General features: G+C 40.2%; 1 protein-coding gene across 2 annotated transcripts in view; it reads left to right on the plus strand.

Annotated features, from left to right (window-relative positions):
- The window catches only part of LOC109973679 (PDZ domain-containing RING finger protein 4), a 105441-nt gene that overhangs the window by 85921 nt on the left and 4046 nt on the right, over nt 1-15474 (plus strand). For both annotated transcript variants that reach the window (XM_020623456.1, XM_020623465.1), the window contains 5 exons: nt 2451-2704; nt 5094-5196; nt 11378-11476; nt 13473-13535; nt 14939-15040. In XM_020623456.1, the coding sequence (XP_020479112.1) occupies nt 2451-2704; nt 5094-5196; nt 11378-11476; nt 13473-13535; nt 14939-15040 (621 nt within the window). The remainder of the gene's footprint in view (nt 1-2450; nt 2705-5093; nt 5197-11377; nt 11477-13472; nt 13536-14938; nt 15041-15474) is intronic.

Below are 15474 nucleotides of genomic sequence, written 5' to 3' on the forward strand. Positions count from 1 at the left end.
CCCAATTACCCTGCAGTTCCACAGGAGAGGTGTTGACCCAGTTTATCTTCTGCTCAGGTGATTAATGTAACTTTGCTACAAACAAAGGTCATATCAGGAGACAGGGGAGCAGGGCAGAGCACAACAAGAGCTATGGGAGCTATATATGGTTACTGTTATGACTGAGAAAAGAAGTTTTTTTGCTGTTTTGTAGGGCATCGCTCTGTCTCCAGAGACACACATGGAGAGGTGAAAGGAAAAAAAAAACAATAAAAAATGCATACACACAGAGAGAGAGAGAAATGAACCAGGAATGAGATCAACACACTATTATTGGATTATAACCATCATAACATTGTAAAGAGTTGTTATAACACAGGTTTCTCTCCCCCATTGTGGGATTAATTGTGTGAGTAATATTCAATTGTTCTTGATTTCCTGGTTTTTTAGTCTCTACTGCTGTTCCTGATTCTCTCCAGTGCTGCTCTGCCTTGTTTTTGATTTGCTTATTTGTGCTATGTAAAATGTAACGTTCTGATGACACTACTTGTGTGTATCGGTTCTAATGCTTTGTTGCCTTTATGTAACTGTTTATTTTAAGACTAAGTGTTCTTTGTTGCGCCACGCGGAGTGGCAGCAAGTTACAGCAGCTGTGTCCTCGTTGTGTTCTGTTTTTATGAAGTTCTGTTCTTATGTGTCTGTTCTTATGGTGTTATGTTGGTTGTTCTCTATTGCTGCACAGAAATTTCCCCACTGTGGGATCAATAAAGTACCTACCTACCTACCTACCTATATTTTCTGCCAGCAAATAATAATGTTAGGTTATGAGGAGGTCCCTTAAATTGAGAAAAAAAAAAAAAATTAAAAGGGCAGGCTATTAACTTTACTCGATGAAAATCAGTTTATTTAACTATTGTATAATGTCTTCTGGAGGGAGGTTTCTACAGCTTGAAACCCCCCCCCCCAGAGATGTCGTATTAGAAACCGTTTTATACCTACATGGATATTTAACAGAAACAATGCATGAGTATTAGATTTAGATTTGGTTTGTTTTCTCATTCACAGTCTAGTTACAAACAGTGGATCTGCTTGATTAACAACAGAACAATGAACAACTTATCTTATTCATTAGAAAAAAAAATTTCTGTGCATGGTCTGTTATTTCCCATTTGAATTTGTAATGTGAATAATGTAGTGAAGAAGAGCCTTTCATAATTAAACATTTAAATTGTGTTTCTGTCATTTCTATTCAGGCAGAAAATCCGTGTTTGTTGGGTAGAAATGAAGCTTGTTTGAGCTAATAAAGGATTTTTGCTAAACACTCAGATATTGTAATTATAACCCAGATTAATGGATAATGACTGTACAAAGAACACAAAAAAATGCATATATATATAAAAAAAATATATATACACACAGACTGCACATGGTTCATGTGCATTGAGTGAAGCGGTGAAGTACTGTTGTATACTGTGGTTTTACTCACCTGAGCACAGTATTAATATACTGTAAAAGTTTTTAAATACTTTGTGTGTCTGAATATATTTAAAGAAAACCAGAAAAAACAAGGATGTATACAAACTCCTAACCCAAAATAAGTTGCCACAGAGTTCTAAAATCCATCTGACAGCTAATCCAGTTGTGCTACAGTCATCAGAATTGGACTTGACTTCAGATAAGAGGAGGAAAGAATGTCTCATTTCTCTAACACACTTCTTGGTTCCCTCTCTCCTCGTATCTTTTCCTGCCTCCGCCCTGGTGTCTTTAATAAGAGGAACTAAGATGCAAGGCTATGTCACAAATGTGGGAAACATGGATCCGCTAAAAGGAACTGAGACTGTATGATGCAATTTAAGGAGAGTTTGTGATTCATGCTCTGAAACACTGCTGCTTTTCCGTTTCCCTTCAGTTATCATTTTACTTCATTTCACTCCAAAAGCTCATAACTGCAAGGGTAATTATGCTTTTTGTGTACCGTTTTCCTTTCTTACTTTCTGTGGTTATCTAAATTATAATCTCTGGTTTCAGCATTTATATCATGGTGTCTCCTCCAGATAAATCACTGGAGCTAAATGAAGCAATGATTTTCTTTATATGTGCCAGCTGTACTGCAAATAGGGTTCAGTCTGCCAGGGAATCCAGTTCATTTTGTGAAGAACATTCTGATAATGTTGCATTAAACTGTTTGATGTTTTCCAATGTTGAATTCAGGCTTTTGGGGGGTGGATCAGCTGTCAATTAGACATTCAAGACTATGGAGGCAGAATTGTTGGGATCTGATACTGGAGTTTTCCCCTACAAACCTAATTTAGTGTAACTTCTGCCTTTTGGTCTGTGTAGGCAGAATGTTATGTCTATTCCCACAGCTGCTGCCTTTCTATGAAACAGTTGTATAGTAAAGATGAACAGAATAGGCAGGCACACTAGTATTTCATATCAAAACAAAACACATATTTCCCTCTCTTCCTCAGGTAAATGGAAAGGAGTTGTCCAAGTCTAGCCATGAGGAGACTGCAGAGGCCTTTCGTGCTGCCAAGGACCCCGTCGTGGTGCAGGTCATCAGGCGGACCCCGAGCGGCCGCCCCCATGGCCCTCCTCAGGAAATCCAAGTGGTGGATGTGTGCACTCAGACCGACATCACCTTTGAACACATCATGGCGCTAGCAAAGCTCCGGCCTTCAACCCCTCCTGTGCCTGACATCTGTCCCTTCCTGCTCTCTGACAGGTACGTTCTGTACGTCGACAATATTTGTAGTATGTATGTACTAACAATGCTCAGATTGTGAGTCTTAGTTTTCTTAGTCAAAATAAATGTGATTTATGATAGTTATTTACAGTAGGAAAGTGAGTTTTAAACAGATCAGTGATGATATAATTTCCCATTTTTATTTAATTTTATACTATATAATTACAAATAATTTCAGTTCATTGCCACAAAGAGCATTACATAGTTTGTTGCTGTGTCCTCGTTTTGACTTTGGTTGGGACTACTGGTAATTAAGAAGGAAAAAAAAATGCGTTATTGAACTATGAAGCAGAAATATCAGTGTTTACAGGATTAGTATTATAATTATACAAGGCGCCTGTAAAATATAAATGAATTGTCTAACCAGCTGCAGAGTTGAATGACAAATGTGGACTCGTTTTATGAACAGGCCTCTGAATGTCCTTCATGTTTTTTTTCCACCAGGAAAAGAATAGGGATGAGAGCCCCTATGATCACCAATTATAGAATGTGTGTGTGTGTGTGTGTGTGTGTGTGTGCTTGGCATTTCAGTGTCTGGTTCCATATGAAGCTTAACCTCAGATGTATCAATAAGTACATGCAGACTTAAGTAAGGAAATAAATATTATAAGCAATTGAATTTGTTACTTCTATAGCACTTAAACACAGAATAGGCAATCACATAGGGGATCCTATAGCTCACTGAGTGGCACACGCAAAAGAAATATACATTTATAGATACATCTATATTCACAGTTTGACAGTTGGATCTGGTTTGCCTGGCCGGTGCATATTTGTAGCACCTGCAGGCTGGTAGCTGTCCTTTACAATCTTTATAATGATGGACTGTATTTAGATAATCATGCACAGAACCATAACTCAATTGTAAGACCAAGTGTCTTTGTGAGCAAAGTAACTCAAAACAACACATATGGTACAATCAGTAAAAGTCTAATCCTCAAATGAATGTCGGGTAGCACAATACCTCAAAGACATGTTTTTATTGTTTATGTGCGAAGGCAGCATAAAAATATGTACAAAAAAGATCTTGAGAGTTAAAGTATCGACAAGAGGTTTTCGTGGAAAACAACAAAAGAAACGGGGTTCATTATTTCCTCTGCCATTTTAGTTTATATTCGGTTCATCTCAAAGGAGAAGTAAACTGTGAACAAGAAAAGTTTAGCATAAAGGAATATCTAGGTTCCACCTCTTGGGAATGAAACAATAACAGTGCAGGAGCTTTATAGCACAGAGCTGGGAAGTCGGGTCTGTCCTGGTGAATCAAGTTAACTCCAAAAGTGATACTTTGAGTATCCGGTGTCATTTGTCACTGGAAGCTTGCTTAGACATTGCAATATTAATTTCAGTCAGCTGCTCCATCTGTATCATTTATGATAACAAACATTAAATATTTGTGTTATTGCCACACTAGCTATAAAGCACTATACATGACACGAAGACCAGAATCATTTCCATGTATATATTTCACATAGTCACCATACAAATCCCCACAGGGCCTTCTTGGCATAATTGGTGGTGCTTGATGTATCCATTTTGGCTCACGGAAGCTTTACAAGGTGATTAAGGCAAATAGGCTAATAAAAACTAGGAATCAGTGCAACGTGTGCTCGCATTCTACTTATAGCCCCAGGCCCAGCCTAAATGTAATCAATGTGTCCCATAAAACACAGTTTTGTCTCTTCATCTGAGATCAGCTGCATAATCCAATACACAGCAGATTCGATAGAGATAACAAATGTTGGGAACTTGCATGTTTGAGGCCATGCTGTAAAATTTGTAACTACTCTTGGCACCCACTGCCAAATGTTGTTGTGTGTGTATATAATATAGAAGCATCAAAGTTTAAAGCTTTTACCGGTCTGGTTTTGTGACTGGAAGATCGTTCTGAGACAGTTTTACAGTGTTGGGTAATCTGAGAGTCAGACAGCTCCTGAACACATCACTCAACATGTTCAGCAGATTGTCCTTTTGAAGTTTTTGTCCACTGTGATTATGTTGTGTGGCAATGAAGCTGCTCATCTTGTTAGGCTCTCACAATGCTGTTTTGTTCAGTGACTGAGGGACGCACAATGGAATTACACTATACAGTGTGGGGGGTTTTGTCTGTCAAGAGCAGGAAGCAAATTATGTGGATATGCTGTTAATAACAAGGGGCTGTACTTGCATCACACACACACCAGTGGTAGTAAAAGCCTTTGACAAGTCCTTTATTCTTCAGATTCCAGTAAAGACAAAGGCAAGGAAATCCTGTCACTTTGAGGTATAGAATGCATTTAAAAGAAAATGGGATAAAGGATCTTGCTTACGCCTAACTCTCCACCTCTTTCTGCTTCCCTCCTGTTCTTCCTCTGTCTGTCTCCCCTGATAGTTGTCATTCTCTTCACACAATGGACCAGGATTACTATGAAGGGACAGACTACCTCTCCCCTGTTCCAGCTGACGGGGACAGAACAGAGGAGTTTGAGTATGAGGTAAGCGTCGCACTTGACATCACTGCTTACTACAGCCTGACGGATACATTAGCATCTGGGATTAGCAATGATTTTCGAATATTCAAATAGTCATTCAGTTTTTCAGTAAGGAGATGTCTCTGACCATGGATACATGGACAGCACTTACAACTGAATCGTAAATATTGAATAGCATTTTAGCTTGAAATGCCCATCCCTAATTAGCATGGCTAATTGGACCTCATTTCTGTGTCACTGTAAAGGTAGTGTGTATACCAGAAAGAAAATGTATTTTTCAACTGTAAAATGTTACCTTTGTACATTTCTATTGTCAGAGTTCTGGATTTTGCTTTTTTGCTGTGTTAGATAAAAAAAAATCAATACCACTCCTGTCTGTACATGAAGCTATAGTTAGAAGCTGCAGCTTATACCTAAGAATAATAAATGACTTGCTAGAGTCACCACAGTGCGGTTGCAAAAAAAGAAAAGGAAAAGAATCTGCACAAAACCACAACATGCTTCTTACATTTCTCTTAGTGCATAGATCAAATAAACTAGAACTTTCCTAAAATTTGTGCTGTGGAGGTGTTGGTAGGTGTTCTCCTCTGCCCACTGTCTTTGTGTTAAAATGGTCTCCTGGCTCCAGCCACATACTAAAACTCATCATAAATATAATGATAAACAATTTTCTAAAAGAATTAAGATATTCTGGGAATTATGTAATCTCACCCAGCTCTATGTAATTTTAAAAATATAACAGGTGCCGCAAAATGAACAGAAGAGTCGGGTATAGTAGATGTAAATCAACTGCAGTTTGTAAATGTCAGCACAGTCCAGAAAAGATGTCTAATCAGGCAAAGTAAATAAAAACATCTGTGTGAATGAATTATGAGTTTTTAGGTGCTTTAGGCAGTCTTTATGAAAAAATGTCACAGCTACAGTTTATAATAAAAATGAGTATCGGCTGATATATTGTGATATTTTTAAAGGTGCATTAACTAAGATTTTACACAGTCTGATAAGTAAAAATGGGACTAGACATGATGGCTCTCCATGATAGTCTGCTACCTATAGTCCTTCTGTTCTTTTGTTCTGTTATTCCAGCTTCTCCTACCCAGTGCTGTTCAAGTATGGTTCATAAATCAGCGTCACCTGTTATAGGAAGTGTTTTTTGAACATCAAGTCATTTCAGTCTACCATGAAGGAGCTCTCAGCATTTAAAAGTCCAAAATATTGGTTGCCAGAATGAAGCGGTGCACAGAGTGTGGCACAAAGAAGCAGCAAAAACCAGGGTTAACTTCGGCTTGGCTTTTTGAGATGAAGAGTGTTAAAAGCAGTCAATGGACTTGCATTTGATTCAGATGTGGCATTCTTCCTCCTGGATGCACTAGCATCTAAAGCTAATGTGTTTGTTGTGATTTTAATTTTGGAGTAATTCAAGCTTTGTGTAATGTTAGCACTTTGTATCACATTAACAATAAGAGGAGTGTTCTATCGCCTTTCCAAATTTACTGTACTTGTTAGTCTGCTAACACTAGCTTCAGAGTGGAGGCTGCATTTTGTTCAGTTTGTTGAAAACAGGTTTCCATAGCTTATGTGGATGTTAGGAAAGGGGACGTGATGGGAAGGCCAATGAGGAGCAGCTCATGGTGTCTGTTTTGCATCTCACTATACCCTCTAGCAGCTGAAAAGAAATTAGTTACATTAGCTGTCAATGTTCAGTTCTTGATATGGATATTGGCCTCAAAGGTCCACTACCAGTAATGCTTTACTGCAAACAAACAAGTTACTGTAAAATAGCTGAAAATTTCAGAGCTGCTAATGTATAGAAAACACAAACAGATCTAATGTCTAACATACAGACATACGTTCCCTCCACACTTCATATTTAATGATGCTTACTGATTGGTGGAAGGGCACAAATACTAACTGACTCTACAGACAGATTCCAGAGGAACAGCAGTGACAGATGATCAGCCACATTGCAGACAGCTTGACAAATCCCTTGCTTCCATTGGCAATGGCATGCCTTCATGTTTCTTTCTTCTACAAGGCAAAACAAGATAGTAGAAAACTTCCACACAGTGGCAGTGTTACCTGAGATTTGCTAATTATTTTTGCAACTTTGAAAGAAAAACAAATTTGCATGCTGATTGACTCTGAGCTCAGTCAAACCCAGTTAAGGTGAGGTGTGTATGTGACAGGTGCTGGTGAGGGAAAAAAAAGATGAAAACATTTCTTCTGCATCTTCACTGGAGTGTAAGTAACAGGAACACTTGGTCAGGTGATGTTTCTAAGGTCACTGATCTCTGACGTATACAGATATATACACATATGCATTGATTCAACTGTGACAGGAAGAGATAAACAGACTGTCTCTGCTTTCAGCATTAGTCCAATATTCTTTATTTCCAAGTCACTGAGGTGTGAGCATATTGCCAGCGAGGGCTCTGATGTATGATGATTGCTCACCCCTCCCTCCTCTTTCTCATTCGAATTTGTTCTGAATTCTTCCGCCCTCTGAGCTTGAGCTGTTTTCTTCACATCCTAAAGAGCTTTGTGCACCCACTTGGATTGCAGAGACCTCGGTGTCAAATCGGAACAAATATATTAAAGCCTGCCTTTATGCCTCATTGCTATTAACAAATCCTATTATACTGCGTATGCTTTGCAGCCTGCACTCTTTTTTTATTTCATGCTTGGGGAGATAGATACTGTGCTAATGCCATCCCACTTATTATATGCCAACTGAAAATGCTGTGAGGATGATGTACTGTAAGCAGAAGAAGAAAAGCAACTTTCAACAGCCTGATCCCTCACTCCCTGCTGAAGGAGAGACATTTTCAAGTGCCTTTGTTAGATGATAAAGTACAGTAGTGGAGAGCAGTTTGCCATCACATCACAGAAAAATGATCAACATCTAGTACACCAGAATATTCATTCATTAGGTCAGGGTAATTAACATGCAAGAGTCGTGGCGAGAGAGAGAGATGCGCAGAGTACTAATGTACACTGTATAATTTGTTTCGAACAAAATGACGTAACCACAGCCAATGGAAACCAAAATCATCAACCCAATCACACTGAAAATCAAAGTGAAAAATTTAAATCACAGGCTCATCCAAGTTGCATGAATTTCATCACTGCAACTCATAATGCGACTCAGAAGTGTGCATGGCCCCCGTGTGCCTGTATGCACAGTGTCTGGGCATGCTCCTGGTGAGTTGGCAGATGGGGTCCTGGGGATCTCCTCCCAGACTTAGATCAGGGCATCAGTGATCTTCTGGACAGTCTGTGGTGGTACTTGTTGGCGTCAGATGCACCAATATTTAATGTTCCATAGGTGTTAAATTAGATTTTGGTCAGGGGAACGTGAGGGCCATTCAGTGGCATCAATGCCGTCGTCATCCAGGAACTACCCAAACACTCCGGCCACATGAGGCCGGGCGTTGTCCTGCACCATATTCAAAACCATTCCCTTTTTGGGGGGTGTCTTGCTTTTGCCTCTCCATTGCACCTGTTATCACTTTCATTTGTACCACAGCAGGTGAAACTGATTCACAACCACTTGTGCTTCCTAAATGGACAGATTGATATATTGATAACTGACTTCGTGTTGTACTGTTATGTTCCCCTAATATTTTTTTTTAGCAGTTTACATTTCCTATGATTTCTATGAGCCCTTTGATTAGTTTCATTGAATTTTGAAAAAGCAAAGTACTCCAAGCTCAGACAGTCTTCCCTCTCTGACTGCCAGTGGTAGTCATTCATGCATCTATGACTGCTTTTTCAATTACTGGTAATCAAAGGCGCAATTATTATGACAGCATCCAATGTGCTATGATGGTAGGCAACAATCTTCCCCCTAATCACACCATCGCAGTCATTAATTTACTGTCAGCCCTCGTCCCTGTGCCATGCTGCAATCTCCTGCCTGAGAGGCTGGGAGCTCGCCGGGAAAACGGAAAAAAATAATCAATAGGCAAGAGAAGAGAGAGAGACTGGTGAATGTGTGTTTGATGGATCAGGAGACAACTTGCTTTTACTGAGGCAGCTGAGCACAACTGACTGTTTTCTCTACACAGTATTGCCTCAAATTAAGAAAAAAGACCATCTTGTTTTTTTTTAAAGGGTCCTAATACAGTTAATATACATGCTTGCAGGTTTGATGTTTCATCCAACATGCAGTAATTGTAGCTATCTATTTCCTCTGATCGTTTATCTACAGGTGCCCTGCACTAGATCTAGCCATTAATTAGCCATAAGTAACTTTAGGCTTGTTTTACAGATTCAGATAGAGATGATTTAGTACCTCCTCACACCTCTTGCCTCAGTTTCGGCAATTAATTTGTGTGGTTTAGGCTATTTTTAGATGACTCCAAGACATTGCCAGTAATTTCAGTATTTCGCAGAGATATCCCACAACTTCACATCATATTAGCATGCAAGATGTACTCCGTCTCCACAGCTCCCATTACCTCCATGACTGCTTCATTGCATCAGTAGATTTTTTGCTTTAATATCTCTACCAACAATACCAGTGATAGCTTATTAGTAACGTTTTTAATATAGCTAATGACTGATTTGTGCAGCTCACTTTGTTCAGGTAGTCAGCACTAAAGCTTCTTTCAGATTGTATCCTTGCATATCATCTGGGATTTGAAGTTGTCATAGCTCCGGAGACAGTCAATTAAAGATCTGAGCTCCCTGTCGGGTGGAGGCTGCTGAGAAGGATGAAACAACAAAGCTCAGATGATGTCCTTTTTCTTCAGCTCTTTATCTCTGTGTCTGTGTGTGCTCAGCTCAGCGTACTTGGTGTGTAAGCATTCGGTTTGTACAATGATGCAGCAGCTACTCTTTTTTTGTAAACTAGTGTGTGTAGCCCAGCAGCAGCAGGTCCCTAGTCCAGTGATCTGTCAAGGTGTGTGAAAAGCAGAGGTAGAGAACTGCGGGAAGAAATTAGTGACATGGGAGAAGGAGAAAATGGGAATTGAGCCTAGAGTTGTGTTTGTGTGTATGTGAGTTAGTAGGGTGGGGGTCATAAACAGTTTAGACAGGGTAGCCAGAGGCACCAGGTGATGGTTTTCTGGCAGCGATGGCAACGTTTCCTCTTCATCCCACCGTGGTCAGACTTCACCCCCCTGCCACATCAGACATGTGTAACCAGCCAACCCATGCTTGTCACAGAGGAAATGAATCTCTCTGTTGCTGTGTGAGACCCCTCTGAGCCCCACTAGAGCCCTTGCCACTGCCTCATTTCTCTCTGCCCCCTCTATCCTCCTCTCTAGTCAAGCACCTCGCTCCTGCTGCTCAGAGTTGGTGTGTTGCTACTCTAATGAAGACCTTGGGAGGAGAGGCCATTTCACACTTGATTTGCTTCAACACCCTTGATATGTTTCAGCATTTGAAGATGGAGCACAGGCTTGTGCTGTTTGGTGTTTGGCTGCACCTCTGTTGTGGGAAGCTGAGACTGCAAAGTGGTTTATGTACTGTACATTAACTTGTCTGGGAGCTTGGGAAAATGTGGAAATTATGAGATGTGTTAGGTTCCATACTCGGAACATATTTTGATGGCAGATGAAGGGACTGTAGCACTTGCTCAAGTTCTAGCTGTGGTTAAATAAATCTCACATTTAAATGATGAATTCTTGTAGATGCCAGCTATATTCCAACAGGCTCATGGGAAATTTGACGACCTCTTCACAGAAAGGAATATTTAACTGCTGCAGCAAATATGTTTAGCTGGTAGCATTAGCATAATTATAGTTTATTTTTGGCAACAACTTAAAAGAAAAACACTTGAGGTCCTCTGACATTTATCAAAGACCCTCCGATCAAACCCTGCGGGCTGAGAATGCCTTTCATGATCAGACATTTAAGACTCAAAAACCTCAGATGAAAGTTGGCAATTCAAATTCATTAAGTGTCTCAAAAAAAGACGGATTTTTGTTAAGAAACTTAAGGAACATTGTTCTTTGATCTTCAGTGGAACAGAAACTTCTTTCTGTAGCCACTGTTGTCCATCAAGATTTCAGTTTTGATGTAAATTGCTAAGCTAAACATCAGCATGTTAGATTTGTCATTAACATGTAGATGATAGCATTTAGCTCAAAGCAATGTTCTGCCTGACATGCATGGCTGTTGACTAGTTTTTTTTTGTTTTTTTTTACATTTCTGTATTTCCCCTATTATATTTCCACAGGAAGTGGAATTGTGTCGACTCAACAGCCAAGAGAAGTTGGGGCTAACTCTGTGCTACAGGACAGATGAAGAAGAGGATGTGGCCATCTATGTCAGTGAGGTGAGTAAATAACAAGATGAGCTTTAAATGACCTGGACTGAGAGTTTATACAAGACCACAATCTTCCAACTTGATTTGCCATGAGGAAGCCCTACCTTATTTTTTGCAACTCTGCCTCACTCCTGGAGGAAAACCAAAAACCATACATCCTCCTCCAACTAGCTTTTCTTTGCTGCCATAGGATTTCTAGCTGTTTGGAAAATGAAACTATTAATACACTTGAGGCAAAAGGTACATGCATTTTCTATTTTTATTTCATTTCTTTGAAGTCTCACATTTACATATCATACTCTATTGTAGAAACCAGCCATCGCCATGGCTAGATCAGAGTGCCTCAGTAAAATGCCTTGAAAAGTTGATTTTTGAGATTACATCAAATAAATATTCATATTCCAATTTATGATTTACTTTAGTGTTCATGTGAGCAAAGCAGGTTTCTCTATTGGGTAGAGTATTTTTAAAACTGAACTCTTAGCAGCCACAAATGACATCATTGAACAGTTTGGCACTGTTCTTACTGCATGTTTACACTGTCAGTTGCCAACATGCAATGGCTGCCAACACAGGAAAAACTAACAAAATCTAAAATTCTTTTAGGTTGTCAGAGTTGTACACCCAGTTTTAGTACATCTGACATCAACAAACAGCCTGCAAGGAACATGCTGGCAAAAACGCTCCTGCCCTCTGTTTTTCTCCCACTTGTTGGAAGCACATATAGTAAACGATTGTTCTTTACTCTGCTCAACTTTGCTCATGATTTGGTTGAAGATAACTCAGACCTTGCAAGGTGTTTGCTTTGAGAGCTGAGTGGAATATAAATCACGGTGGCCCGTGGCTCTCGGCAGCATCCTTAAGTGTTCACTCTACAAAAATGTAGGGCTAAGAGGAGGGTGCTGCATTTAGATGAGGTGGCTGAATGTCACTGTATACAGTACGTATTCTAAGAGATGTCACATGCTCTAATCGTGCATAAGTAGTGAGAATACGTCAACAAGATAAGAACAATAGAAGGTCATTTTAAAATAAGCTAAATTTAGCAAATTTGTAGCTATGGTTGACAAGCAACATTATTTCGACTGTGTTGTTATTTAAGTTGATTTTCCAGTACAGTGGTTAAATAATTAAGGAAAGCTAAAGCAGAAAACCCATGTTTCCTTCATCTACCGGCCCATTCATTTTCTATACATGTTCATTTGTATTCAAGGGCACAGAGACTGGAGTTTATCCCAGCATGCATGGGGCATAGATAGTCAAACCCTGGACTTTTTTGCTATGTGGCAGAACTGTAACGACAGTGTTCACAATGGCATATTAATAAATTAATGCATTCTTATAGTTCCCTTTATTTCAGTTGTGGATTATTCATGGTATGGCTGCACTCTCCATACCTTGCATTCAGTTGTGTTGTTCCCTCCAGTCCTGTCTAGTGACCTCCCTCCCAGTTTAATGAGTGGCCCTCTCTGTAGGAGTGGACTATCATGAAGATTGAATGCCACAGTACCTCACCATCTCCAGAGATCCTGTCTGATAGGAGAGAGTGAAAAGAATGGCCCCAGACAACGATTGATTGGCTGATGACAGAGTGTCCTGCCCCCATGCTCACTAGCATTAGTTGCAGAAGAAGCAGGTGCATCGTGTATTAGGGTTGTATTACAGGCTGTATATATGCAAAGGTTTGTGATACATCATCCTGCGAGAATATAACGTGAGGCGGGTACAGTTGAGGACTCCAATAATAAAGGTTACAACTCAGTTTGTTGTGGCTTTTGCTGAGGATTAACATAGCACTGAAAACTGACCATAGCTGCTGGAAAGACATTTGACATCTATGGTCTCCCCTTGTCAGGACATGCCTAGTGTGTGTGTTCACATCGTTAATAACAGCCCTGGCACGTCTAGCTTGGTGATGTCTTCATAAAAAGTTAGAACTATTTCAGGCACTCCTTGACTGTTTTTAATAAAGACTGAAAGTGTCTTATTCCCTCTGCTTTCACAGATCAGTCCAAATAGCATTGCTGCCAGAGACGGACGTATCCGAGAAGGGGATCGCATTTTACAGGTACAAGCGGACACTCTCTTACTGGCCCCTTACACGCCAGTTCTCATTCAACATAAAAACCTGCTTTTATTTTGTCATACTGAACCGATGTCTCCCTGCATGAGCCCATTCATTTTTAATGGCAGTACATTAAAGGGGGAACTTGCCCCCACTGTGACTGTTAGTGGGGAGGAAAGGCCCCCCTGGTTGTTTTAGACACCAACTCAGCACCCGCCAGGGTTTTTAAAAGTTGTGCTTCAGGATGGCGCTGTGCTACAGCTTGCTGCCTCCTGTGGGATAGCTGAAAGGCTCTGACTGTTATTTGCCCCTAGCTGCATCTTCAGTTTGAGATCTGGAGGAGTTCTGCTCCTAATTAGGAGCAGCATTTGTTAAGGCTAAAGGCTGGACAGTGTTGACTCTCTGGCTTAGGTGGGTGATCATTTTGTGAGGCAGAGTTAGAGCCTACAAATTTCATCTTAAAGCTCCATTAAAGAATTTATTTTGGCCACTTGGAAGCAGCAAAACAAACTGAAAATAAAACCTGACATTATCACTTTATTAAAGAGAAAAATTAGGCATCGTAGGGAACAGTTTTTAGCCACCTGAAGAATCTAAGTCCAATATTCACTTTGTTGTTTATATTGATATAAATAGATGGGAAATATTGATTAGTGGAGCTTTAAAGGTTGGTATAGGAAAAGAGTGTTTACAATGGCACAAATTGGTAATGTGAACTATTCTACCACAGAAAATGAATAGCAAATAAGGGAATTTATTAGCTGATAAACAACCTTTTTTATGCGGAAAAGGTGTTTTAGTAAGTACAGTAATGCAATAGAAGACATGAGACAGGAATAAAGTCGAGAGAAATAAAAACATCTCTGCAAACACTTATTAGATGTAGGGGGCTAATGCATAAGCACTGTTCGGCTAATTGTTGGCTGGTGTCTACCATGTGTTGTGTGAATGACTGAGCCAGGAGAGAGGGTGTGAGTTTGTGAGGCAGACCGGTACTGGCACTATTATCCACCACTGACAGAGCCATTACTCTGCCTGCAAAAAGATGGACGTCCCCTGTCAGTGGCCAGTTAATTGTGTAGCTAGATGTATGTACACCACCGGATACTTGGGGGAATACAACAGTTCCACTGGTCCACAATCACTGTCCCATTCATAATCACTGCTGGGTCCTGCTTTATATTAGACAGCAGCACAGAGTGTTTGCAATTTCCTCTGGAAAATAGGCATTATTGTGCAGTACCATGTTTACTGTGCTGCTTTGTTTTTCTCAAATACTTTTGTATTGGGGAGGAGGAAGCTTGCCTTAGTGTATGAGAGTGGGACTGTGTTCAAATGACTGCAATTGTGTACACAACATGTTTGCTTGCTTGTGTCTGACTTAATTGATTGTATTCCATCTTTAGATTAATGGCCAAGATGTGCAAGACAGAGAGGAAGCCATGGCTGCGCTATCCAGTGACGAGTGTAGGAACATTGTACTGCTGGTTGCCAGACCTGAGATGCAGGTTAGCAATTTCCTCACACTGACATACTGCATCTTTAAGCCACTGATTGAAATGCCTACTGTGCACCCAACGTGACTAAAGGAAGCACACACTTAACAATTTACAGTCCTGAAGGATTGCCATCTATAGTATATTTGCCCAGAGTAAACTTTAGCAGTCTGGGGTAGCCAACCCTGCCGCCTATCCCCTCCCCACCACCACAGCCACTCAAGTTGAAGCCACCACTGAGACACCTCATCATGTTTTATTTTTATGTAGCGCCACTGTAATTGACTTCCAACAGTAAGCCATAAAAGCTAATGGCATGCTAATGCGGAGTGGGTTCAGGCCCAAGGCCAGTGGCGAATAAGTGGAAGGACTCTGCTGCAGTGCAGATGAGCCAGGAGCAATGGTAGACTTTTTGTAATTAAATGTCTTTCAGTAGTAAATCTGAA

Source organism: Monopterus albus, unplaced genomic scaffold, assembly GCF_001952655.1.
Source record: "Monopterus albus unplaced genomic scaffold, M_albus_1.0 scaffold7.1, whole genome shotgun sequence".
NCBI classification, from domain to species: domain Eukaryota; kingdom Metazoa; phylum Chordata; class Actinopteri; order Synbranchiformes; family Synbranchidae; genus Monopterus; species Monopterus albus.